Raw genomic sequence first — 26,164 nt, 5'->3', positions numbered from 1 at the left:
TCTGAACATCAAAAGATTATTGTTAATTAAAGAAAACCAGGGACTTCCCTGGTGGTCCAGTGGCTAGGGCTCCGCGCTCCCAATGCAAGGGGCCCGGGTTTGATCCCGGGTCGGGGAATTAGATCCCGCATGCCGCAAGGAAGAAGATCGCACGTGACGCAACTTGAAAAAAAAAAAAAAAAAAAGATCCCGCATGCTGCAAGGAAGATCCCGCACATGGCAACGAAGATCCCTCGTGCTGCAACTAAGACGCAGCGCAGCCAAATAAATACATAAATATTAAAAAAATAAAATAAAAAATAAAGAAAACCAGATATCTCAAGTTAAGGAATTCAGTGCTTTTCTCTGTATGGGAAGATGGGAGAGTCTGGGCTCACTGAAATCATTCCTTTGATCTGCACCTCAGCTACATGGGGCCAGCATCCTGTGCTTTCTCATCCTGAGTCTCCTCAGGGCTCACCGTGGGGAGTGGCTGCAGTCTGATGGCTGCTAGACAGCAGGTATTCTTTCCTTCCTGAGTCCCCTCAGGGCTCACCAGCTCACCACTGGCTGTGGCTGCAACTGCTGACGAACTGTGACATCCTTTGTTTACCGATATGGCAGGCAATATTCCATTGATCATTTCTGTCACCTCAGGATCTGTGACCCCCTGCATAACTTGTCAAAGAAGCCAAAGCATTTCTGGAACTAATGGACACCACTGTGCGTGTAACCACCTAGAGGTGGTCTCTTCAACCCCAGCTCCCAGCCTCCCCAGACCCCCACCACTCAGTAAGGTCCAAACTCCTTAGCTCCACACTCAGACCCATCCTCACCCTTGTCCACATTTTCCAGCCACCAACTTTCCCTGCATTGTGACCCATCCCCCAGCATGTCCACCAGCCCTGTCTTCAGGACCAGGGTCTCTGATCACCTCCCCCCGACCACACACACACCCCAGGGAGAATTCACTGTACAGCTCTCTCTCCAGCCCTCAGCCAGCTGGATTCTGGTTCCAGTTAGGAGCTCTGCTGGACTGTGACCCCTCAGGGACCACATGGATTCTCTCCTAGGCCTTCCAACTAGCAAATGGTGCTGAGTGAATAGGAAATACTTTCCCTTATTTGTCCTAGACTAGCCACTTTCAGAGACTCAAAGGATGCACACTAAAGTGCCTTTATTATAGGATTTAGTCCCCAAACATCCCCTTGGAGTACCTGATCCTCTCCAGGCTCAATGTCATTGTCTATAACCCTTCCTCACCTGGGGGGTTCCTCATGTTCCCAATTTATACATTCATTCCTTCACCCGTACAACAACTATTAAGGCTGGCTCATGCCAGGCAGGGTGAGGACCCCAGTATACAGTGAGAACACGGTGCACGCAGCCCCGCCTTCCAGGAGGACATTAAACCACTAAATAAAGAGTCACCCCACTTTTGGCCCTACGGTGCTGGTCAGTGAGGACCCATGGGGTGCCCCGCTCGCTGGGGCAGCTCCTGGGCCTTCGCCAGCTCCTGGTCCCACGCAGGGGCAGGGGTGGCCATGTGGACTGTCCAAGGGTCGCGGTTCCACCACCCACGTGTCAAGTAGGGCCGGCTCCGCTCCCTGCGACGCGGCCCCGGGTGTAGCCTGAGATTTTGAAGGTCGTTTGGCCACAGCCCCCGGGTTCCCCAGCCGCTCGGCTCACAGCCTGCGCCGGGCGGGCGGGGACGGCTTTCCCCGTGTAGGCGGCGGCGGGAGCTGAAGGTCAGGTCCCACCGCCCTCGGGATCCAGCCCGCCCGCCGGAAGTCCTGCGGGCGGGGCTGGGGTGGGGCTGGCCGCTGAAGGGCGGAACCCGGAACTCTGGCGTCCCTAGCCTCCGGCGCGACTTAGCTGGATGGAGAGACGGCCGCCTTGACACCGCGGGACGCGAGCGATGGGTGAAGGTTCCCAGTCCGGGGCCCCCTAGACCAGAGTGTGATGGGGGAGGGCACGTGTGCGCTTCCATCCGCCCACCCACTTACTTGGGACCGCGGAGGAGGTGGGGCTCGCCGCCCTCCTGGCGGTAGCAAGTCCTGCGTCCGCAGCCTGTGGAGCAGGCCGAGCCACACCGGCGGGGGCGGGGGCGGGGGAGCGGGGACCTGGCCGCACTTGACCTCCCAGGGTTCCGGGAGCCCCAGGTTAGAGAAGCAAGCTCGCGGGCGTCTGGGGGCAGGCAGGTCTAAGGCCCGGCCGGGAGAGCCTAAAGGGTGAAAAGGTCAGCCCTGGGCGACGGAGGAAGCAGCCCTGACTTGAGCAGGCGGGAGACAGTGTAGTGCCCGGTGGTCAGGACTGGGGCCTGGGGTCGTGCCGCCCGCGCTAAACCCTCGCTCCACCTCATTCTCTCTGTGTGACCTGGAGAATGGCCTGCACCTGTGCCTCTGTTTCTGGGTTTGCGAAGGGACAGAAAAGGAAACTGAGGGCTGAGAGGTTTTAGTAACTTGCTCAAGGTCACACAGCGAACAAGTGGCAGAGCCCAGGCCTAGCTAACCCCCCAACCTATTCTAGAAAGTTCTGCCGTGGAGCCCTCCCAAGGTTTTCCTCACCCAGTGGACCCAGCTTAGCTTTCCTCGTCTGGCTCTCTCCCCGTAACCCCCGGGGGCAACGCAGGCAGCCGAGCCCCCTGGGGAGTGCCAGTGCTCTGGACACATTGGGTGTGGATGAGGGGCTCCGGAAGTGCAGGCTCCATGAATGGTCACTCTGTGTTTCAGGTCTGATCTCAGAGCTGAAGCTCGCTATGCCCTGGGGCCACATTGCTGCCAAAGCCTGGGGCTCCCATCAGAGCCCCCCAGTTCTCTGCCTTCACGGGTGGCTGGACAATGCCAACTCCTTTGACAGACTCATCCCTCTTCTCCCAAAAGGTGGGCGTGAGGCTGAATGGAAGCCAGGGGGTGAGGCAGTGGGACGGCAGGAGAATCAGGAAGGGGAGGTGGCTGACCTAGACGCCTTCCCCTACCCTTTCCCTCTGTCTCAGACTTTTATTACGTTGCTATGGATTTCGGGGGTCATGGGCTGTCATCCCATTATAGCCCAGGTTTCCTGTATGACCACCAAAGCTTTGTGAGTGAGGTCCGAAGGGTCGCAGCAGGTGAGTAAGAGACAGAACCTGTATGTTTGTCTCTGTGTGTTGTGGGTGTGGGTGTGTGTGGGGGGGTGCTCTGGGACATGCCCTCATCCTTGGAGTTGGGTGTGGTGGCCAGGAAGCAACGCTGGCCTGGGCGTGACTTGGGGTCTGGCCCCAGTTCTGCCAGGAATTCATGGGTGACTTTGTGAAAGCTGGAGAGAGCTGGCAAGAAGAGCTCGCTTCCCCCTGCGAGTTCCACCCCTGCTGTGGAACTGGGGCCCCTTTAAGTGGGTTTCCTGAATGGGGCATCCCAGATGCTGGGGAGGGATTTCCAGAGCACAGCGACTGCAGGACAGAGGGTGCGGGGAGTCTGGGCCCATCCAGACCTGGCTCCGTGTGTTTTCAGCCCTGAAATGGAACCGTTTTTCCCTCCTGGGCCACAGTTTTGGTGAGTACGCTTTGGCCAAGACCTGACTGGTCTTGGGCTGTGGGGCTGTGAGGAAGGGAGGGGAGTTGGTAGACAGGTACCTTTCCCCTGCACTTCGGGAACCGCAAGGAGAGATGGAGGGGGTTCATCAGACATTGACCCTTGGGCACCATGCCCTCTGGCCTCAGGTAGCTCCCCAAGGGACACGTGGCCCCGTAGATAGCAGTCTCCGGATCTGACGAGGGAAACAGGGTCAGGTCTGATGCAGGGACCCCGTGGCCCCAGAGAGGGAGCCTCAAGTTTGATAGTGAATGCAGAGCCTGGCCTGCTGGTGGGAGACAGGAGCCTGGCCCTTGGCTCGGGGCTGGCTCGACCCCTGGGAAGGAGTTTTAGAAGGACTTTGAAAGCTGGGGAATATCAGCCAACTACTCTTTTGTCCCCCCAGGTGGCACTGTGGGTGGAATGGTGAGTAGATTACAGTGACCATCCCTGCTTGTGCTCCAGGTGGGGTGGGGAGCGCAGGAGGACTAAGGGGGAGTTGCCTGGAAAGGGGGGTACCTCCTCACATCGGGAGTTTCGGGCAGCATTTTAGTGACTGTGCCAGCTTCCTTTGTAGGTCCCATGTTAATCACTGTTGTGAGGGCATTCCTGGTGGAATTAAGTGTTCCAACATTGCCCATCTCCTCTGTCACAGAGAACCCTGGAGTCCAACCATCACCAGGGTCAGGAGTTTGATGCCGGATGCAGACTGTGGGAGTAGGGGAGAGAAAGGTGCCCTGAAGGGAGAGGAGATTCTTGCTGACCTCTTGGGCAGCACCCTTTCCCCAGCCTAAAACACCACAGGAAAGTGTGAGTCCCTTTCCCTGCCTACTCTCCCTTTCATCTTTCCCCTTTTGTGTCACATTATAGTTTTCCTGTGTCTTCCCCGAGATGGTGGATAAACTTGTCTTGCTGGAATCCTCGCCATTTTTCCTGGAAACTAACGTAAGGATAGGGCTTTCATGCATGCTGTCGCTGGGGGAGACCTGGGTCTGGTCCCAGGTAGTGCCCTCAGCACTGCCTCCCTCAGTGGGGTGGGAAGAGGTGGCAGAGGGTAGACCAGAGGCCTCAGGGCCCCCCCCAGAGGACAGGGTTATGCTACTTACACCCTAGGAGTGGGCAAGGAACAGGGCGTGCGGGCCTGGGTCATCCTTGGGAACCCTGTGTGTGGCCTGGAGTCTGCAGGATGCCAGGTGGGTCACGAGGTGGCAGGGGTGAGAGAGGGAAGCAGTGGGTTGAGGAAGCTCTGGGGGTGCGCGGTTGGGTGGGCCCACCTGCACGTGTGCTCAGTCAAGTACCTTTGAGCTGTGCCCACACTGCACAACTGCACACAGTAGGCCTGAGTGTGGACCCGTGGGAAAAGCGCTGACCCCTCTCGCCACCACCGCCACCAGTGACAACGTGCTGTCTCTGCATCTGAGTGCTGGCTCTGCCGTTTCCCTGCTCTGTGACCCTAGGCAGGTCACTTTGCCTCTCTGGGCCTCCGTTTCCTCACCTGTAAAATGAGGAGGTTGGAGTAGAGGGTTGTGGAGGTGCCCTCCAGCTCTGACAGGTGGTCGTTCTGTTCCCGAGGGCTCAGCCTCACACGGGTCCTTCGTCAGTTTCCGTTTTCTTGTCCATAAAATGACCACAAATTCCATAAGGGCAAGAACCGTAGCTGTCTCTCTACCACGACCTGCCCAGTCCCGGCACATAGTTAGTGCTCGATAAACGTGCGCCGCGTGAGCAGAGAGCTCGTAGGTTACCGTGGGGATTCACCGGGACAGCAGTGGCTGCCCCTCTTGCTTTACCGGTTTCACCCACTGAGTTGACACACACTGTGCCCCCTGGGGCTTCCTCCTGGGGGTTCTGATGACTGGTCCTCCCTGTCTCCTGCACTCGCAGGGGGTGGATGGAAGTGTCACTTTCCACTGCTGCTCCAGGCAGTGGGCCGTGGACAAGGCCAGGCTGTTCGGAGAGTGAGCTGGGCTGGAAATGGTACACTGGAAGCCCCCGAACTGTGCCCCCTCTGCCATCTCCTCTCCATCATGTGGAGTAATAGCGTTGATTAAAACAGGTGAAGTTGCCAACCCTGGATGGTCCGTGGCTTATGGACCCCAAAAGTGCACCTTTGCAAAGTACTTGGCAGAGATTTCCTTTCCCCTCCATCTTCAACCTGATCCGTCCAGCTGTCCCGGGCCGCAGGCAGGGCTGGGCTGGCTGTGACCGAGGCGGTCACAGGGCTAGCTGGCAGGGACTGATCCAATGCCCCCGCCCGCTGGGTCAGAATGCATCTTGGGCCAGGCGGGCGTGCAGCTGAGGGGCTGCTGAGGGTGGAGGGTGGGGCTGGGCGAGGGAGCAGGCCCCTTTGTGTGCGTGCAGCTGGGAGCCCCGCCCTGCCCACCCAGCAGAACCCACGAATCCTTAGGAACTGGAGAACGTGCTGACCTACAAGCAGAGAGCCATAGAGCACATGCTGCAGGTGGAGGCCTCCAAGAAACCCTCGCAAGTGGTCAGCCCAGAGGAGATGCTGCAGGGGTGGGTGCCGGCGGGTGAGACCGGTAGCGTCAGAGGCCTGGGGGACCTCTGGACCACGGAGGGAGGAAATCTCTGGGGCACGGAGGAAGCTTCCTTCTACTCGCAAATCCACAGCAAGCCTGCTTCTCTCTGTGCTCACCTGGCGCTCCTTAGCCACCCCAGCTGGGGCTTTATTGGCATTCCCCCCACTCTGTAGCCATGCCCTTCACCCCACCCCTCCACGTGCTCTCTGCCCCCCTCTCCACACAGCCCCCCCACACACACACACTGATGCGAACATCCCCATCGGTACAGGCTTGTGTCCTAGTGGGGTAGCCTTTTCCCTGCCCTCCTCTGCTTTCATCTGGCCTCCCCTGCCCCAAGGCATCCAGTGTCCTCCTTGTCTCCCCCAGGTTCCTGAAGAACAACAGTCATGTGGGAGACGAGTGTGGGAAACTCCTCCTGCAGAGAGGAACCACACAGGTGGCCACAGGTAAGGGACTCACTGTCCAAGGCCGTTGCTTATTGGCACTGGTCTTACGAGGAGTGATGATGGCTAGGCTTTGTGGCTGCTTGCTCTGGCCCAGGCGTGATACTTAGTGCTTTACAAAAAGTATCTCATTTAATGCTCCTACTGCCGTATTTTCATCCCATTTAAAGCAGGAGAAACTGAGGCTCGGAAGGGCCAAGTGGCTTGTGCCAGGTCAGACGGCTACTGCCTATCCTGGAAAGCCACGTCCTGTGGGGAGCTTGGTCAGGGGTCTTGGGACTAAACGTTGGGGTACAGCACAGCCCTGCTCTGCTGATCCTGTGTGGTGGGTGCCTGGTGTCCGAGGCTAGGCTTTGAGGACTCCCATGGGGCGAGCGACTTTGAAGATGGTTTTCAGAATGGAGAAGTGGAGTTGGGGGCACCTTGGCTTCAGGGCAGCATCAGGCCTGTGTTTTCTACACTTTATTTCCCAACGTATTCATTCAAGAAACCTTTTGCTCGGAGTCCGCTCTGTGCCCAGCCCCTTGCGAGGCTGCAGGAGCATGGTGAACCAGAACAGACAGCCGCCCTCTCCTGGTGGCCCAGTACCTGGCTAACACAACTCCAGGGGGTGCCATCCACAAGTGCCCTTGCTGGCAGTGACTGCCCCAGGAGCTCAGAGATTGTGGGCAAGCTCCTTCCCACTGTCAGACTCCCTGGTCTTCTTAGGTGACTTCAGTTTATAAAGAACCAAACGAGGCAGGGGTCAAAACCCCAAATGCCTGTGGGAGCTGAACAGTTTGTGAAATTATCCCGGCTGCTGGGAGTGGGGCCGTGAGAAGTGGTGGGGATCGTGGCACTGAGACCGCGCGCCCTGCAGGAGGGCGGCTCCCAGGGCTTATCACGTGGGAACGTGGGGCTCTTGTGGCCAGAATTGCTAGCTGCTCAAAAGAAGCCAGAGGTCTGCTGTGCTGTAATTTTTTTGTTTTTTGTTTTGGCTGCACCACGTGGCATGCGGGATCTTAGTTCCCCAACCAGGGATCGAACTCGTTCCCCCTGCAGTGGCAGCGTGGAGTCTTAACCACTGGACCACCAGGGAAGTCCCTGCTGTGTTGTATTGTTTCTCAGAAGTTGCCAACACACCATTAGGTCAAGTGGAACATACCTAAGGGGGTTGGAGACCCGTTCCTGTCTTGGTTACCGGCTCTGAGCATTTGTCTGCCCCTCCCTGCAATCCGTCATGGAGGAGGGAGGTCGAGGGCAGAGGGCCGTGGGCCCCAGCTTCCCTGATGCGCTGGTACAGATGGCGGGCCAGAGGGGCCCCCGAGCAGAAGTGGGCTAATCCAGAATTAGACGTGCACCTGGCCCGGGAAGCCGATTTGGCCAGCCCAGGGTCACATGAAACAGTGAGTACTCGTCCGCTGAGCCACTTGTCAAGGGAGTGGGCAGAGGAGGTGGGAGGGGTGGGCAGTGGGCAGGCGGCTGGATCGTTGTGTCGGGCCCAGCCCCTCCGCAGCAGTGTGGCCCTTTGAGGCCCGGGGTTAACCTAAAAGAAGACCAAGCAGCCTCCCAGACCCAAGTGGGCGGGGTGACAGCCGGGGAGCCGGCGTGCCAGGCCCCTCCTGAGCCTGTTCCCTCAGGCCGCAGAGCCTCCGAGAGCCCCCATTCCGTTCTGGAGCCGCACACACCTCCGTCATCCAACCCCATACCCCCCAACTCTGAACTCCTTCCCTAGGGCTGCTGTTACAAGTCCCACACATGGGGCAGCTTCAACAGCAGACGTTTACTGTCTCACGGTTTCAGAGGCCAGAGGCCAAGGCCAGAGCGTTGGTAGGGCTGTGACAGGCTGCCCGTGCCTCTCTCCTGGCTTCTGGTGGCCTCAGGTGTTCCCTGGCTCATGTGTGTCCCTCTCCCCACGTCTTCACAGAGCGTGAGGTGAGAGCGCTTTGGAAAAAACAGCGGGTAAGGGGGTCAGGATGTTCAGTAGAAGGGCCTGGGTTGGCCTTGTGGAGAAGGTGACTTCTGAACCCCACGATGCAGATGAGCTGCTGGGAAGGGCTTGGTGCACGAGCTCGATCAGGCTTGTGGGAGAAACGGGAGGCGGTGAGCCAGGGCCGCCAGGGCGAGGAGGGAGGCCGGCTCCTATGTTATCTACCTCTTATCTGCGTTCCCATCACAGCCCTGGCCCAGGCCTTTGAGAAATGAGGTCAGCGTGTTAGCGTGAAGGAGGGAAGGTCCAGCTCCGGGTGGGGTTAGTGACCAAGGACTGTCCGTTGTCAGTATCCACCCCCTGCAGCTGGCCCACCATGGGAGTGCTCAGACCCTGTCACAGGCTGGGCTGCCCCTGGGCTGCGGGCATGATTTCTTTTGACTTGAGCAGTTTAAACAACAGTTTGGCACGAGGGGGGTTTGGAATACGTTGCTCATATTTAGAATAGAGAGAGTCTATGCAAAAATGGAGATTTCCGGTTTCTTCTGAAAAATGGCAACATCGGGCAGCACGTTCCGCCTTCCTCATAGGCAAGAACAGCTGCGCGGAGACCCTGCTGTGTGCGAGTGGGTGCCGCACCCACTCTGCCCAGCCTCTGCGGGTGAGTCCGTGACCTTGGCAGGTCCCAGCAGAGGAAGCGGGTGGTGCACCCACCATCCTGATACCTCCCGGTATCCACCAGCACAGAGGCTCTCCGAACTCAGAGATTTGTTTGGGGGCTTTATCACATAGGCGTGAATGATGGTTAACCCAGGCTCCAGCCGCGCCTGGGCTGGGGCTGGAAGTTCCACGCTCCTAATCATGGCTTGATCTTTCTGGTGACCAGCCCCCATCCTGAAGCCATCAAGAACCCACAAAGGGTCACCTCATTAGAACAAAAGACACTCCTATCACCCAGGAAATTCCAAGGGGTTTAGAAACTCTGTGTCAGAGACCAAATGTTCGGACAAAAGATGCTCCTTGCACTTTCACCACTTTAGGAAATTACACAGTTTTTAGGAGCTCTGGCTAGGAGCCAAGGATCAGGACTGAAATATATGTTTTGTTATATCACAGTGTCATAGTCCCTAACTGTTGGCAGGAGAGCGGGGAGTCTATGGTCCTGATAATATCTCCTGCATTCAAAACCATTTCATTTTTTTAAATTATTTAATTATTTAATTTTTTGTTTAATTTTTGGCTGCGTTGGGTCTTCGTTGCTGCGCACGGGCTTTCTCTAGTTGCAGCCAGCAGGAGCTACTCTTCATTGCGGTGCGCAGGCTTCTCATTGCGGTGGCTTCTCTTGTCGTGGAGCATGGGCTCTAGGCACGCAGGCTTCAGTAGTTGTGGCCCGTGGGCTCAGTCGTGGCTCGCAGGCTCAGTAGTTGTGGAGCCTGGGCTTAGTTGCTGTGCGGCATGTGGGATCTTCTGGGACCAGGGCTCGTACCCGTGTCCCCTGCATTGGCAGGCGGATTCTTAACCACTGCGCCACCAGGGAAGCCCCTGGACTCCTTATTTAAGTGACATCTGCGCTGGCCCACTGGTCTGAGAAACACCATTCCTGCCCTCACAAAGGTCATTGTCACAGGAGGGGCAGACAGAAAAGCAGCCGGCTGCGGGAGTGCCTGGGGCACGTCAGGATATGTCAGGTGGAAGCGAGGCTTGAAAAGAGCTGGAGGACTTGACCACAGGGAGGAGCAATTCTCAGAGCAGAGAAAACAGCACGATGGGGGTCCCCAATACCTTGGGGCTCACCCCACCCCCAAGAAACCCCCTTTTTAAGTCTTTTCACATCCTCTCAGCACCTGAAACCCAGGCCTGGAGGAAGGAGGAGGGCAGTGAGCCTGGGGGCGGGGGGACCCAGGGGTCACCCATGGTCCTGCACATGCAGCAGGGCCAGTCATCTGTGCAGGGAGGTTGTGGCCAGAGCTGAAGGCAGCCCAGAAGCCTCAGCCTTGGTTTGATCAGGCTGAGGTGATCTAGTAGTGGGGAAACCAGAAAATCTCCCAACGACATGGTCATTCTAAGTATTTTGAGTCACAGATGCCTAAGATCCTCTATCAACAACTAGCTGTGGGGCTTCCCTGGTGGCGCAGTGGTTAAGAATCTGCCTGCCAATGCAGGGGACACGGGTTCGAGAAGATCCCACATGCCGCGGAGCAACTAAGCCCGTGAGCCACAACTACTGAGCCTCTGCTCTAGAGCCCACGAGCCATAACTACTAAGCCCGTGTGCCACAACTACTGAAGCCCGCGCGCCTAGTGCCCATGCTCCACAACAAGAGAAGCCACCGAAACAACAAAGTAGCCCCCGCTCGCCGCAACTAGAGAAAGCCTGCGCACAGCAGCGAAGACCCGACACAGCCAAAAGTAAATAAATTAAATAAATAAATTAAAAAAAAAACAGCTGTGAATTAAAAAGAGACCAAATCCCTTGTTGTCCTGGAAGCTATGATCTAGCAGAGGGTAAATGATAGAGTGCGTTAGAAAGTGCCAGGAGGGACTTCCCTCCCGGTCCAGTGGTTAAGTGGTTTAGAATCCACCTTCCAATGCAGGGGATGCGGGTTTGATCCCTCGTCGGGGAACTAATATCCTACATGCCACGGGGCAGCTAAGCCTGCGCCACAACTACTGAGCCTACATGCTCTGGAGCCTGTGAGTCACAACTAGAGAGAAGCCTGCACACCACAATGAAGATCCCAGGTGCAGCAACTGAGACCCGATGCAGCCAAATAAATATTAAAGAAAGTGCTGGGAGTTATGGAGAGAAATAAATCAGTGGGGGATGGAGGGGCTCTGGTAAGATGTTTGTGGGTGTAAAGGGGAAGTCCAGGAGGCCTGGCTGGGACGGTGGCATTTGAGCAAAGGCGTGTAGGGAGAAGAGAGCAGCCTTGCTTCTCCTGGCCGGCACGTTCTCCTGGGTTGACCCACGTCACCGTACCGTCTCCCCTTCTCACTCCCTGTGCTGCTCACATCAGGCAGCCTCCAGGGTCTGAGATTCTGTGACCTCCCTGAGACCCTGCAGCCCTTTTTTTTTTTTTTTTTTTTTTTTTTTAGTATTTATGCATGCTGCGCCAGGTCTTAGTTGCAGCACATGGGAGTTTCGTTGTGGCACACGGGCTTCTTAGTTGCCATATGTGGACTCTTAGTTGCGGTATGTGGACTCTTAGTTGCAGCATGCAGACTCTTGGTTGTGGCAGGCATGCGGGATCTAGTTCTACGACCAGGGATCGAACCCGGGCCCCTTGCATTGGGAGCATGGAGTCTTATCCACTAAACCTCCAGGGAAGTCCCCTGGCAGCCCTTTCTTGAGGAGACATTGCCCAGGCAGGAATTGCTGGGTGTCCATACTCCCTAGGTGAGGCCAAGTTGCCCCCGCTGGGACCGTGGCAGAGAACCCGGCTGGAGCTGGGACCACCCAGGCCTCTCAACCCCTCCAGCCTTTCTTTTTTGGCTCGATTCCTCTCCAGCAAGTGATGATGCGATCCTTAGCTCTTGGGCACTTCCTGGTGCTTAAAGATCCAAGTGAACATTTTAAGGTTCTCAGAGATGAGACTACGATGGCGGGTGGGTTATTGTCCCACCACCGTCATTCTGTGCTGCCCTCTGGGATGGCCGGGGAGGCACCTGCACGGGCGTTCCTGTCCGTGGCAGGGTAGCTGTGGGCAAGCTCTGCTCTGGCTGAACCCCAAGAGGATGTTGGGGGTGGTCCCCGCAGGTCCAGGCTGAAGAAATGAGCCCCGGCTGCACGGGCCCAGGGTCCCAGGGGAGCCGAACTGAGTCCCCCTGACCCTGACAGGCGGCGCTGAGGCCACGTCTCCATGCTTCCTTCCAGGTCTGTTGCTGAACAGAGATCGGAGGATCACTAGGGTGAGTGCTGCTGTCTTCCCACCCTTCACAGTGTGCCTGTCAGCTTTCTTTTTCTTTTTTTATGGTAGTAAAATATACATAGCATGATATTTATGCTCTATGTAAATTCTGGGCCCAGTAATCCCAATCCTAGATATATACCCGGCAACAGTGTGTGCTGTGCGCTCCAAAAGACATGTATGAGCACATTCCTGGCAGCTTTATTCATCATAGCCCCAAGGTAGAAATCACCCAAATGTCCATCAGCAATAGAATGCATAAACTGTTATACATTCGTACAATGGAACACCACACAGGGATGAAAAAAACACATGTACAGAGCAAAAGAAGCCCAAACCAAAAAAGAACACAATGATTCTATGTCTATGAAGTTCAAAAAGTGGCAAAATTGATCTAAGGGGGTGCCCTTGGAGAAAACCCCTGAAGGGAGCCGGCTGGGTGCTGAGGGGTTCCAGGCCTTCATCCGGGTCATGGCTGCACGGCCGCATCCGTATGTCAAAGGCCATGATGGGCTGACACCCAGGTCTGTGGTCTTTGCTGTAAGTTACACTTGAATTTCTACAAAAGAAAACTACAGATCAGAGGATGGAAGTGGGCTAGGAAAAGGAGGTCAAGGGAGAGATGGAGAGGAAGAGAAAAAAGAAGCCAGAGGGACTTCCCTGATGGCACAGTGGTTAAGAATCTGCCTGCCGATGCAGGGGACACGGGTTCGAGCCCTGGTCTGGGAAGATCCCACATGCTGCAGAGCAACTAAGTCCGTGCACCACAACTACTGAGCCTGTGCTCTAGAGCCTGCGAGCCACAACTGCTGAGCCCACGTGCCACAACGGCTGAAGCCTGCGTGCCTAGAGCCCGTGCTCTGCAGCAAGAGAAGCCACCACAGTGAGAAGCCCGCGCACCTCAGTGAAGAGTAGCCCCCACTCGCCGCAACTAGAGAAAGCCCGCGCGCAGCAATGAAGACCCAATGCAGCCAAAACGTTAATTAATTAATTAATTAATTAATTAAAAAAAAAAACGAGGCTGAGAAGCTGGGGTAGGAGGGAGTGAGGGGCAGTTCACGCCCGAGCTGAGTCCTGGCACCACCACCTGTTAGCTGTTGACTGTGACATAGGGACTTCGCGTTTCTGATCCTTCGGGGAGGAGATAAGGTGTGATGTGTCTGGGTCCTCAGTAAATGCTCATTTACTGGGCCTCGTGGTTGATAGGGGAGCCTCTGTTTCTGGAAAAGCACCGAGGTCTCTGTGGCCTGAGGAGCAGGAGATGGCTGGGAGGGGTCAGGGCAGAATGGGGACAGTGAGTGGCTGACCAGGCAGCTGTGTGCCTGTGTCTTCACAGGACTCGTAGCTTCATCACGATGCTGTAGCACAAGGCGACAGGCAGTCCGTGTGGGAGCTCTCTTGAATTAACGCACTCAGTAGACGCTCACTGAGCCCCGCCTCTGTCGCACCATGTGCCGAGAGCTGTGAACACAGAGAAAATCCTGAGAGCTTCTGCCCTCAGAGGGTTCTTGGCCTAGAGCGGCACAGTCCAATAGAAGTATAATGTGAGCTCGTGTTAACGTCACGTCTTCTAGTGGCCGTAGGAACAGAGTGCAAAGAAACAGGTGAAATCAACTTTAATAGTATTTTCTAACTCAGTGTGTCCAAGGTGTTAACCACTTCAGCATGTAATCAACATAAAAAATTCTTGAGATATTTGACATTGTTTTCTCATACTAAGTTTTCGAAATCCAGCGTGCAGTTTACACCTACAGTGTGTCTCAGGCTGGACTAGCCCCATTTCAAGCACTCAGTAGCCGCAGATGGCTGATGGTTGCCGTGTGGACAGTATAGACCTAGACCTCTTAAATGGTCATAAGACGGGGAGGTCAGGGCTGTGATGGAGGCCAGCAGCGGCTGCGGGGACACCAAGGTGCACTCTTTCTGCACTGTGGCTTAAGCAGATTTCTTTCTCATGGAAACGGTCGGTGGAGGTAAGTGGGCTGTGTTGCCGAGAGCCCAGAGCCCAGGCTGGCTGGGCAGCGTTACAGGGCAGCCCGTGGGCCAGGAAAGGAGGTGTGGAAGGGCCACGCCTCAGTCCCAAACCTAAGCCCAGAAGTAGCCCAGGTCACTTGTCTGCATTTAGTTTCATGGCCACACCTGGCTGAGGGGAGTCTGGGACATGTTGTCTAGCTGGGCAGCCATGAGCCCAGGAAGAGGGAGAACAGATTTGGATGTGGAGGGGGGAAGTCTCTGGCCTGAGGGAGTTAAAGCCCTCTGTTGAGGCAGTGGTACGGTTGGGCAGTGGGCTTGGTCCTGGTTAGGTGGCCGAAGGGGCCCCCACTGCTCCCAAGAGAGACTTGTTTCTGCCCCCGGCAGTGCCAGGGCCTTGTGGTGAGAATTCACTGGGGTTTTGTCTCTGCAGCCAGAGTATCACTTCAATTTCATCAGCAGGGACCTGTTTCTGCACTCCATCAGGAAGCTCCAGGCCCGCGTCCTGCTCATCAAGTAAGTCTGCACCAAGTGCCCCAGACAGATGTGAGTGCCAGGAATCCCCAGGTCTCCTGGTGTGAGACCTCCCCGCCATCTTTCTTGGGCAGGCCCCCCCCGGCCGCTGGTGTGTGGAAGGAAGGCAAGGCAGTGGGAGGGCTTGGGCAGCTGGGGATGGGAAAGGACTGCACCGCACTTTTCAGCAGGTGTCTGTATCTGGGGGGGCACGCCCAGGTAAGGCAGAGGGACTGACAGACACTGGAGTCTGGCCCTTGCCCTCCCCAGTCCTCCAGCCACCCTGGGCCCCTGACATCCCCAGGCCTACACTGCTCCTGTCTGCTGTCCTCCCCTCCCCCACCTGCTAGCCAGAAGCCATCCACTGCCTCTGGGTGCCACAGCACAGTGACCATCCTTCAGTGTGGCTTAGGTGCCACCACCCACTCCACTGCAGTCATCCTGGACTGGCAGGAACTGTGACTTGCAGGGACACATCTGCCAAGCACAGGGGTTTAGAAGGCATGGACTCGATAGGGGCAGATCCAGACCACAGTGAGATACACTGCACACCCCTAGGATGGCCGGACTCTAAAAGTGAGATAACAAGTGTTGGTGAGGATGCAGAGAAACTAGAACCCTTGCACGCTGCTGTAGGATTGTAAACTTTTTTTTTAATGGCTGCATTGGGTCTTCGTTGCTGCGCGCGGGCTTCCTGTAGTTGCGGCGAGCGGGGGCTACTCTTTGTTGCGGTGTGTGGGCTTCTCATTGCGGTGGCTTCTCTTGTTGCAGAGCGCGGGCTCTAGGTGCACAGTCTTCAGTAGTTGTGGCGCACGGGCTTAGTTGCTCCGTGGCATGTGGGGTCTTCCTGGACCAGGGCTCAAACCCATGGCCCCTGCATTGGCAGGCGGATTCTTAACCACTGTGCTACCAGGGAAGTCCCTGGTATTGTAAAATGGTGCAGCCGCTTTGGAAAAGTCTGGCAGTTTCTCAAGCCATTAAATTACCATGACCCAGCAGTTCCACTCCTAGGTGTGTTTCCAGCACCTGTGCACACAACAGCTTGTAGTGACGGCACACAGCAGCATCCTTCATGATAGAATGAATAGTGTTGGAGGCAACCCAAATGTCCATCGATGGACAGATAAGCAAAATATGCTCTATCCATACAATGGACTATTTTTCAGTGACAAATGGGACGAAGCACTGATACACACTATGACATGGATGGACCTTGAAAACGTTAGGCTAATTGAAAGAAGCCAGTGATACAAGTGGCTGGTTCCATTCACATGCAAGTCCAAATAGGGAAACATATAGAGACAAGGCCGATCAGTGGTTGTGTAAGACTGGGAGCTCTATGTGGAAACCGTAGGTGCGGGACTTTTTGTTGTTGAGGTGATCGATTATGTTCTAAAATTGACGGTGGTGATGGGTGCACAACTCTGAATATACCAAAATCCATGGAATTGTACACTTTAAATGGGTGAAATTATCTCCATAAAGCTGCTAAAAAAGGGAAAGAGAACGCATGGACTCTGCGCCTGTTCAGATCCCAGCTCTGCCATTCAGTGGCTGTGACCATGGCCAGGTCCCCTGAGATAAACCTGAATTGTTTCACTTGTGCAGGCCTCTGAGCTGTGAGTGCCTGCGGGGACTGAATAACTCAATCCTGAATTAAACCTGGGCTCAAAGGGACCAAGCTGTGGGACGATCAGAGGGATGCCCAGGCCGGTCTCGGTCTCAGAGCCTGGAGCCCAGGGCTGGGGGAGAGCATGCAAGGAGGTGGTCCCAGGTGAACCTTTCTTCTCGTTTCCCAGAGCAGCCCAAGGGTATTACGATGTGAGGAGAGAGAATGATGCCAACACGGAGATCATGCTATTCATGACCAACTCACTGAGATCCATCCTAAAAGAGGTGGGTACGTAGGGCTCAGGGCAGCTGGGCTTCAGGAGGGGCTGCCAGGCCACCCGGGGCTCCAGCTCACCCATCTCTTTTCTTGCACTGGGACCCCTGGTCTGGCCCCAGATCTAACAGGTGACCCCCAGGAGCTACCAGGCCTCACTCCCTGCTGCAGTCCCTGGAGACCTGGGGTCACATATAAATCAGCACAGAAAGCAGACTTCTCATTGGCAGAATCTCCCGGTTTTATTGTCATCACATATTCCCTGGGCCACACCCAACTCAGCACTGCCACGATTTCCTAGGGTCCCACACGGGAACAGAGGACCAGTCCCATCAGTGGGTGCTGGCCTCCAAGCTGGAGGGCTGGGATGTGTGCTGTGACTTTGCCCTTTGCCTGGGTTCCTGGGAGCACCTGGCATTTTATGACCATCATCCACCACAAACACCTGACCCTGGGGCCTGTGCCGACGACTTGGCAGTGACACAAGAGGGAAGCCCGTATGGCTGGCTGGCCAACTGCAGTGCCTTCCTGCCTTGTCAGCCTTTCTCCCGGGCAAGGGCAAGTCTGAAAGGCTGATGGTCTATTCTTTTTGCAAGTGGACCTTATGTGGTGATGAGAACCAGCAGCAGCCCCGACTACCAGCCCCTCCCCCAGCCTAGCTCTACAACTTCAGCTCAGAATGGCCTAGAACCCCAGGGTTTGGGCTCTTGCCTCCCAGACAGGCCTTTCTCATGGCCGTGAGCCAGGCCCTGATGCCCCCCAGGGGGTGCTGTGACTGACTGGGGCCCGCAAGGCCGCGGGTCAGTCGCTGCCAAGGCTCCTGTGGTGGACACTGGGAGGCAGCTGGCCGCGGGAAAGCCCCAGTGCGCCAGAGGGGCCCACGGAGCCCTCCACTGGGTCACCGCACCGCCTGTCCCCTCCTTTCCCCAGAGGTTCCAGTACGTGCAAGTCCCTGGCAACCACTACGTCCACATGAACCAACCCCAGCACATGGCCGGTGTCATCAGCTCCTTTTTACAGAGCAAGGAGAGGATCCCAGCCCAGCTGTAGCCCTGGGCCCGGGGCTACAGACGCCTGCTCAGCCTGGGACGCCTAGCTCCCGAGCCCAGGCCAGGCGTGGTGGGGACAGGACCCCCTGGTCCTGAAGACCAGCATGGCCGCAAAAGAATCCTGTGGCAGAGCTGGGTGGGGGAGGGGGGCGGAGGGGATACAAGATTCTGACTCTAACATCTGTGACTTCAAGGGGGAGATGTGTCTGGGTGTCGGAGGTACCTGTCTTGTGACTGGGTAGCAGGCGGGGGTGGGGGGGGGGCTGGCATAGGACCATCGACCTTTTGTAGCCTCCTCTTGCCGTCCAGCTGAATGAAAAATAAAATGCTCTTGTATTCTTTCTGCTTTTGAGGCTGTCTCACTGCCCGCAGGGGCTTCTCTGTCAGGAGGAAGGGGAGAACACAGCAGATACTTAGCCCTGAGAGGAGAGTCCAGAGACAGGCTGGGGACAGAGCCCATGATGGGGAAGGAGCCACTTCCTGGGCCAGTGGCTTCCGGAGTCCAAGTCCTCGCGCCAGGCCCCAGGACTGCCGAAGCACAGGAACCAAGGGGTGACACTGTCCTGCACCCCACATCACGTGGGCTCAGATCTCGGGGGCTGATGCGTGGCCCCTCAGCCTGGGCACGGCCACTGAGATGAGTGTTGCAGGCCCTGTGTCCTCGCTGGCCACGCATTGCCACCCAGTCACCACCCCTCTCCACGGGGCCCACGGGCGGGTGAGGCTCAGTAGGGTCGGAACTTGCGCTGGGCCCGCATCAGCTCGATCCTCTGCTTGTCCTCCTGGAACTTCTTGCGCAGCTGCGCGAGATCTGGGGCGAGAGGGGGGAAGAGGAAACAGGGCCAGGATCAGACAGGCCGGGCGGGAGCTGCCCCCGCTGCCCCCACTCGCGAGGGCAGAAGCCCCTCCCTCAGTCCCCACTGCCTGCTGGGGGCGCTCAGCACGGCCCCCCTGTCGCCTCTGCGGTGGGAACCAGAACCAGACTGCAGCCCAATCGGAGGGCAGAGGCTGAAGTGGAGCAGAAGGCATGCCTGAGGTTTCAGACGGAAAATTTACCAGGTCACAGAGAAAGCAGAGAAAGCCAAAAGGCACTTGCCCCCTTACCACCCCGCCTCCAACACGCCCCCCAAGGTGAAGGAAGAAGGTTCTGGGGCTGCTGCGAGACCCCCGGGACACCTCTCCCAGCCCCTCCTCACGGCAGCTATCAGGCCGGGGGCGCGCATCAGGAATAAGTAAGGGGCCTCCACCCCGAGACTGCCACAGAATTCACGTGGCAACTCCGGTCACCGAGTGACCGGGTCGGGGCGCCGGGTGTGGGGTTTTGAGCCCAAGGGAGGGGAGGCTGGTGGAGGCCCCTGCCAGGTGGGTCCAGAGGAGTGCAGAACAAAGGAGCGGTGGGCAGGGTGTGGGCAGGAGCAGTGAGGCAGGTGAGGGCGCAGTGTGACCGGGCGGTGGGGTCAAGGGCCTCCCCAGTGCAAGGCCAGGACCCTCTCCCGGGTCCACGGGGAAGCCGTCCTGCCAGCAGGAGACCAGGCGGCCCAGGCCGCGAGCTCGGCATCATTGCCCCCAAGAGCAGCCACAGGTGGTCAGGGGCTCCCTCTGCGTGTGGCTCCTTGCCAGAGGCTGACGGGCCTGGAGGTGGGGCCTCCATCCCAGGTGCCTGCACAGCCTCAATACCCAGAGGCACCTGCAGCTGCCTCGGGAGCAACAGGGAGCCCACGACACGGGGATGCTGCCAGGCTGGGACCCTAACCCCAGAGCCTGTTAGGAAGTCTGCGCCCAAGAACGCCCCACCCGCCCGCAGGCCTAGCGCCTGCCGTCAGGAGCTCTGTTTCTGGCCAGGGCTGGCAGAGCGGCCACAAGACTGCGTCCACAGCCCGGGCGCCCAGGGCAGGGGGCCGAAGGACGGGGGCCTGGGGCGCGCCCTTACGCTCCATCTTGGTCTCGCGGTGCTGCCAGGCGTAGAAGTTGAGCAGCTCCTTGCGGGCACGCTTCCGCTTCTCCCTCTCCAGCACCCGCAGGCTGGCCGCCTCCGTCCTCGGGAGCACCGGCCGCCGGCCCCGGCGGGTCACCTTCACCCAGCCCTCCTCGTCAGGGACCCCTTCCTCCTCCTTGGCCTTAGCCTCCTCCTGCAAAGAACATGGCCCTGGGATGGGCAGGTGCCTGGGAGCCGCCCTGCAGCCCCAGGGGCACCTCACCTCCTCCTCTCCGCTCTCCCTCCCGTGCCCAGGACCGCCCTGGAGCCGCACCCGGCACCGTGTGAGCGGCCGAGTGTGGGGGAAGGGCGGGGGGGACGTGCCAACGCTGCGGCCTCCTCCACCCTCGACCGTCCATTCCTTAGAGACCGTTCCGAGACTAGATGTTACCCGGCCAGGAGGCCCAGGGCTCAGCAGAGAGACAGGAGCCTGGCCTCCACCAGCCGCCCATGCGGAAGCCCCACCTCAGCCAGCTTCTCGTCGTATGTCTCCATGAACGCGTCCACCTCGACCCTCAGGGCCTCGGGGTCCGGCACTGAGTCTGCGTAGTCTCTGATCCACTCTGAGGGAGGAGGGAGTGAGAGAGACGGATTCCAGGCCCACCCCTCGGGGCCCAGCCCAGGACCTGGCAGGCCAGGCGGGATCTTCAGATCTTCTCGAACAGGCCGCAGGGAGGGAGACTCGCGGGCCAGGGTTCGGGGCTTGAGGAAGAGCCTAGTGGTGGCAAGCTGGGCCCTCACCTGTGCACACCCCGAGTGCCAAGCTCAAGCCTCCCACACCTGCTCTGAGGGCGAGGGGACACGGCAGACGCCAGCCCACAAAGCTCCCCTCCCCGACCCGGGGCCCAGGAAGGAGGTGCCCGCTGGCACCCGAGGTACTGACTGTGAATGCCACTCTTCACAGGGTGACTCTCTGTCGAGACCAGCAGAGGACCCTTCAGGGCCAAGGCAGCTGACACCCCACGTGGCTTCTGGAACACCACGTAGGCCACCTGGAACCCCTGGGAGGAGGAGAGATGTCAGTGCTGGGAGCCTTCCCATCCTCCCAGCCACCCCAGGCCTGGCCCAAGGGCTCCCCCCTGCCCTCAGCCTGACTTGTTGTGGGGCCGGGGGAAATGTACTGGGCTGTTCCTGAACGTGAAGGTAACCAGGAGGTTGTTCTAATCCAGGGGTGGGGCGGCCACACTCCTAGTTATGCAACTTCTGCTAAAAATGACCCGATCCCACCTCTTCAGAGAGAGATGAGACACTCAGGGCCTTTGTTCCAGGTGTGGGAGGGACTCAGGGAAGAGTGTGTCTCCCTGGGCCAGGAGTGGACAGACAGATGGGGCGCTCACTAGTTCAAACTCCACTAAACAGGAGGAGGTGTGGATTCAAGGCACACAGGGAAATGAGGCCCAGGCCACCAAGCCTAAGGAAGAATAGACCTCAATGCGCGACGCAGGGGGCGGCTCAGGGAGGCCCCTCGGGCAGTGAGCAGAGATGTCTCTGAGCTTTCACCCAGGACAATGGAAAGGGCCGGACAGGAAGCTAAAGGACACGGCAAATCTGGGAAAGGAGTGGAAGCTGTTTACCTGACAGCCCTCCTAGACCACACAGGCCAGGACTAGCCTGAGCACAGGGAACGCTTGAAAGTCCCACTGCCACCCCCGACGCCACCTTCCCCTTACACACTGGGGACACTGCCCTAGCCCGAGCCACACCATCATTCAAGCAGACCCCAGTAGTGGAGGCTTACAGGAACTGGCTTGGGGTGAAAGAACTTTGACTTTGGCTCCTTTGGGCTCTCAGCAAGATCCGGCTTCTCCTGTAACTCCACCGACTGGACAGGGCCGCAGGGGGACAGGAGGCGGGACAGGCACTCCTGCCGTGGCCAGAGAGAAGCACAGTATGAGCGGCTACAAGGCCTTTCTGGAACCTCCCTCCACCCTGGGCAGCACTACCAGGGGACTGCCGAGGCCCAGAAGGTCTCAGAGTCCAACCTGGGGGCATGCACAGAGGGCCTGGGCAAGCCACCACCTCCTCAACACAGAGGTCACAACCCCGGCCCCCCACGGCCCCAGACAGCAGCCTTGTGAATCTTCATGTTCAAAGCTGTGGGTAAAAAGTCCACTGGCCGGGGACTCGGGAGGGAGGACACAGAGGTGAGACAAAATTCAGGTATAAGCTTTTTGGCTTTATGACAGGACCCTGCTAAAAGCACGTGCCCAGGGTACGCTTGGTCTGTTCCTGAAAGGGATTTCTCCGTTTGAAAGTGAATGATCCGGGACTTCCCTGGTGGTGCAGTGGTTAAGAATCCGCCTGCCAATGCAGGGGACACGGGTTCGAGCACTGGTCCAAGAAGATCTCACATGCCACGGAGCAACTAAGCCTGTGCACCACAACTACTGAGCCTGCGCTCTAGAGCCCACATGCCACAACTACTGAAGCCTGCGCGCCTAGAGCCCGTGCTCCGCAACAAGAGAAGCCACCGCAATGAGAAGCCCGCGTACTGCAATGAAGAGTAACCCCTGCTCGCCACAACTAGAGAAAGCCTGCGCACAGCAACAAAGATCCAACGCAGCCAAAAATAAGTAAATAATAAAATAAATAAATTTAAAAAAAAAAAGTGAATGATCCGTAAAGTAGGAGTGGGTTCTCAACTTTTTAAAAAAATTATTACAAGAACAGGTGGGGACATTTTTACTTTTATTCCGAGTACTCTGATTTTGTAAGACAATCACCTAAGTTTTACTACCTGAATCAGCCATTTAAAAAGAGTTAAATCTGGGAATTCCCTAGCTGTGTAGTAATTAGGGCTCAATGCTTCCACTGAAGGGGGCACGGGTTCAATCCCTGGTTGGGGAACTAAGATCCCACATGCTGCGAGGCACAGCCGGGGTTGGGGGGGCGGAAAAAGTTAAATCTACTCCGTTGGAATCAGGATGCTGGTTATCCTTGGTGGGGGGAGGGGCATGACGGGATTTCTGGGGGTGCGGGCGATGTTCTGTTTCTCGACCTGGGTACTGATGACACAGGTTTGCTCAGTTTGTGAAATGTAGTGAGTGCTACACTTGGGTCCAGGCCCTTCTCCATACATACACTAGTCTTCAGTAAAGGTTAAAAATGACACCCTCTCCTCTCACTGTTACTTTTTCTCTTTAACTGTGGAGGAATCTTTTAGAAATTAGTATTTCTTTCCTGAAAAAAAAAAACATCGAAAATACAGCAATTCCCTTAGTTTCTCTTCTGTAAATTAATGAAATGCTAAATTTAACAGCTTTTGTGAAAAAAAATTAACAGACATGTCTGCATAGTAGACTCAGAGGTAATTTTATTTTCTTCTACTTTTCCTATTCTTTACTATGGACATGTATCAGATTTTTATTTTTTTTAACACTTATCTATTTGGCTGTGCTGGGTCTTAGCTGCGGCACGAGGGATCTTCATTGTGGCATGCAGATTCTTAGTTGCGGCATGCGGGATCTAGTTCCCCAACCAGAGATCGAACCTGGGCCCCCTGCATTGGGAGCATGGAGTCTTAACCACTGGACCACCAGGGAAGTCCCGTCCCTCAATTTTTTTAAAAAAAGACAATGATTATGTTGTCAGAGGTCACACAAGTAGTTGGCACAACTTTCACAATACTCAAGAAAAATGTTTGAGAACATGTGTCTCTGTCTTCGTATGGAATTATGGTAGACTGAGACAGTTATGCATCGATCGCTTTAAGCAACAGAACATTTCAGCTGTATTATTAACAGTACCTGCAATGGACATGTATCAATTTTATAATCAGGGGAAAAAAACACATAACTCAAACTACTCTGGGTAACACATAAAAAGCTCTGGGTTCCCTAGAGAATTATAATTTTTACAACACACCTTTAAAAGGCCAATCTCCTGTCACAAGGGAGGCAGCCTTACAGATACCACCCCTCAGGGCTTCAGTTGGCTGTTTCCACTGCACCACTAAGGACTTGGTGGGGGGCCCGCAGGAGCCCAGCTCTGCCTGGAGCCCCCGCCCCAGGCTCAGGTTCCCTCCCAGACACCAGTTTACCTCTGTGCAGTATGGGGGCACATTGAGGACAAAAAGGGTCCGTTTCTGAGGCCAGGAAGACTTGGTGCCTTCTCGAACTTTGTGCTCTCTCACATAGAGGTAATGAGAAGACTGCTGCTTTTCAGAGAATTTGATGGGAATGGCTGGAAGGAAAATGGGGGCGGGGAGGGACAGCATGAAAGTCAGGTTCAGGCTGTCCCTTTCTAGTCCTGTGTGTCTGTCTGTCCATCCATCCTTCACTGAGCCCTTCCCCTAGGCAAGGGCTGTGCAGGGTCTTATGCAGGCTGGGAGGGTGAACAGATAATCTGCCCAGAAAGGGCTCCCAAGCCTGCGGGAGAGAGAATGTGAACAGGATGCGAAAGGAGAGAAGTTCAAACTCCGCTGCTCTTGGGGTAAACGGCCAAATCCTTCCTGTGGCCACCTCTGCAGCCTCTTCTCACCCCACCCTCCCCGCTCCACACCACATGCTGGACCCTCTGGCCTCCTCTCTGTTCCTCCAATAAGCCAGGGCCTCACACATGCTCTCCCCTTCCTGAAACATCAAGCCTCGTCCTTCCACCTGGAAATCCTTCCAGGTTTTCACTTCACTTCCTCAGGAGAGCCTTACACGCCAGGTTAGATCCACCTGCTCTGTGCCTTCTTACCTTCTCTCACGGTCTCTATGTCTCTATTTGTGTGATTTTTTTTTTTTTTTTTTTGGCCACACCATGGCATGCAGTTCCCCGACCAGGGATTGAACCCGTGCCCCCTGCAGTGGAAGCATGGAGTCCTAACCACTGGACCGCCAGGGAAGTCCCTTGTGCGATGATCAGGATCATAGCTGGCATTCCCATAAACTTTAATCCTCATCAAGCTAAGGACTGTTCTGCTTTTCTCACCACCTTCTTCAGAGCACAGTGAGGATACAGTTGCAATCCCTGCACTCAGGAAGCTCACGTGGTGAAGGGAGAAAAGGACAACGAGTAGGCATGTAACAAGGTCGTATCAAATAGGAAGGAAACACACAGAGTGAAGTAGTGCAGGGTGATGGGTGGCAGAAGCCTTAGGACAGGCCATCGATCGGGACCAGCTCTTTGAGGAAGAAACATTAAAGCTTAGACCAGAATGACAGCAAGCCGTGTAACAGCACAGAGCTGTCTGAGGAAGAAGACCCAGTAAATACAAAAGCGCTGAGGGTGTAAAGAGCTTGTTGCCTCAGGGGGACAGAAAGACAGAGCTGTAGGTTAGCTGGGGCCAGGCTATGCGGGGCCACGCAGGTCAACGGTGGGAAGTCTGGATTTTGTTTTAGGTGCTAACTTTAGCCACTGGAGCGAGTTCAGTGGTTATGGGCGTGTGAGGCAAGATCTGATTTAAATCTGACTTTAGAAAAAACATTCTGGCTCCTGGGTGGAAAACGGAAGGCAGGAGAACCAGTGCGGAGGGCACAGGCCAGGGGAGCGCTGAGGGGGCTGGACTGGGAACTGCAAAGGGGAGCTGGTAAGCGGATGGGCGCACCTCAGGGGGAGAGTGTAGACGGACGCGGGTTCGCCCTGGGAGAGTGTAGACAGAGGTGGCTTCACTCAAGGGAAGCGTTACCCAAACTAGGCTCGTCCCGGGCGAGTGGAGCCAGATGGAAACAGGGCGCCGCGTGGGTCTTGGGGGGCCCCGGGCCTCACAACCTTCCGGGGCTCATGTCCAACTGTGTGGCTGCTCCTGGGGGCCCCGAGCCACTGCCGACCCCGAGCCTCCTCCCGACGAAGTCTGGCCGTCCCCCGGGCCCGCGTCCCGCAGCCCCTCACCTGAGTAGCCCGGCGGGCTCAGAATCCCCTTCTCAGAGTCCCGCGCCGCACGCTTCCTCCTGCGTGCCACCATCTTGCCAACCGGAAGCCGCGGGGGCCGCTGGGAGTTGTAGTTCGGCTCAGGGAGCCGTTTCCGTGACGACGGCGCCGCCTCGGGGCCCCGCCCCTCGGTTCCAGGCCCGCCTATCCCGGCCCCTACTCCCCGCCCCCACGCCCGCTCCCTCCCGCCGTCCTCCCAGGGCGCTACCTTCATTTGCTCGGATTAAAGTCTTCGCGTGAATGTGGGGGTAAATGGCGTAGAGCTGGGCCAATCACGGGTGCGACCTCTACTTTCCGTTCATTCATTAATCCATTCCACAAATAGCAGTGAATACTCCTGGCACTGTCCTCAGCGCTAGAGATACAGGGGTGAAATAAAATAGAGCCTTCCCAGAGTTTATTTTCTAACGAGGGAAAGAAACTATGACCACAGGGACTTCTCTGGTGGTTCAGTGAGTAAAACTCTGCGCCCCCAATGCAGCAGGCCCAGGTTCAATCCCTGGTCGGGGAACTAGATCCCGCATGCATGTCACAACTAAAGATCCCGCATGCTGCAACGAAGACCCGGCGCAGCCAAAAATAG

At 56.7% G+C, this 26,164-nt stretch overlaps 2 protein-coding genes across 3 annotated transcripts; one reads left to right on the top strand and one right to left on the bottom strand.

The window, feature by feature from the left end:
• Positions 1–1,807: 1,807 nt before the first annotated feature.
• Positions 1,808–17,951, top strand: SERHL2 (serine hydrolase like 2). Of its 2 annotated transcripts, none has more exons than XM_060111708.1 (12): positions 1,808–1,907; positions 2,712–2,861; positions 2,975–3,088; positions 3,471–3,512; positions 3,937–3,956; positions 4,401–4,475; positions 5,938–6,047; positions 6,440–6,519; positions 12,299–12,333; positions 14,737–14,819; positions 16,616–16,712; positions 17,632–17,951. In XM_060111708.1, exons 1-12 carry the CDS (start codon positions 1,898–1,900, stop codon positions 17,749–17,751), a joined length of 936 nt encoding a protein of 311 aa, XP_059967691.1. In that variant the 5' UTR covers positions 1,808–1,897; the 3' UTR covers positions 17,752–17,951. The 2 variants fall into 2 exon arrangements, with proteins under 2 accessions (XP_059967691.1, XP_059967692.1); XM_060111709.1 differs by having other exon boundaries at positions 1,808–1,901; positions 17,632–17,947.
• On the bottom strand, positions 16,919–25,615 carry RRP7A (ribosomal RNA processing 7 homolog A). The gene is made up of 7 exons (XM_060111710.1): positions 25,543–25,615; positions 23,765–23,907; positions 21,464–21,589; positions 20,609–20,726; positions 20,191–20,288; positions 19,681–19,879; positions 16,919–18,561 (listed from the first exon to the last, which is right to left on the bottom strand). The coding sequence occupies exons 1-7, from the start codon at positions 25,613–25,615 to the stop codon at positions 18,476–18,478; spliced, it is 843 nt and encodes a 280-aa protein (XP_059967693.1). The 3' UTR covers positions 16,919–18,475.
• Between the last annotated feature and the right edge of the window lie 549 nt (positions 25,616–26,164).

The sequence above is a fragment of the Mesoplodon densirostris genome, chromosome 11 (assembly GCF_025265405.1).
Source record: "Mesoplodon densirostris isolate mMesDen1 chromosome 11, mMesDen1 primary haplotype, whole genome shotgun sequence".
NCBI lineage: Eukaryota > Metazoa > Chordata > Mammalia > Artiodactyla > Ziphiidae > Mesoplodon > Mesoplodon densirostris.
This window is presented reverse-complemented; position numbering and strand designations above follow the sequence as displayed.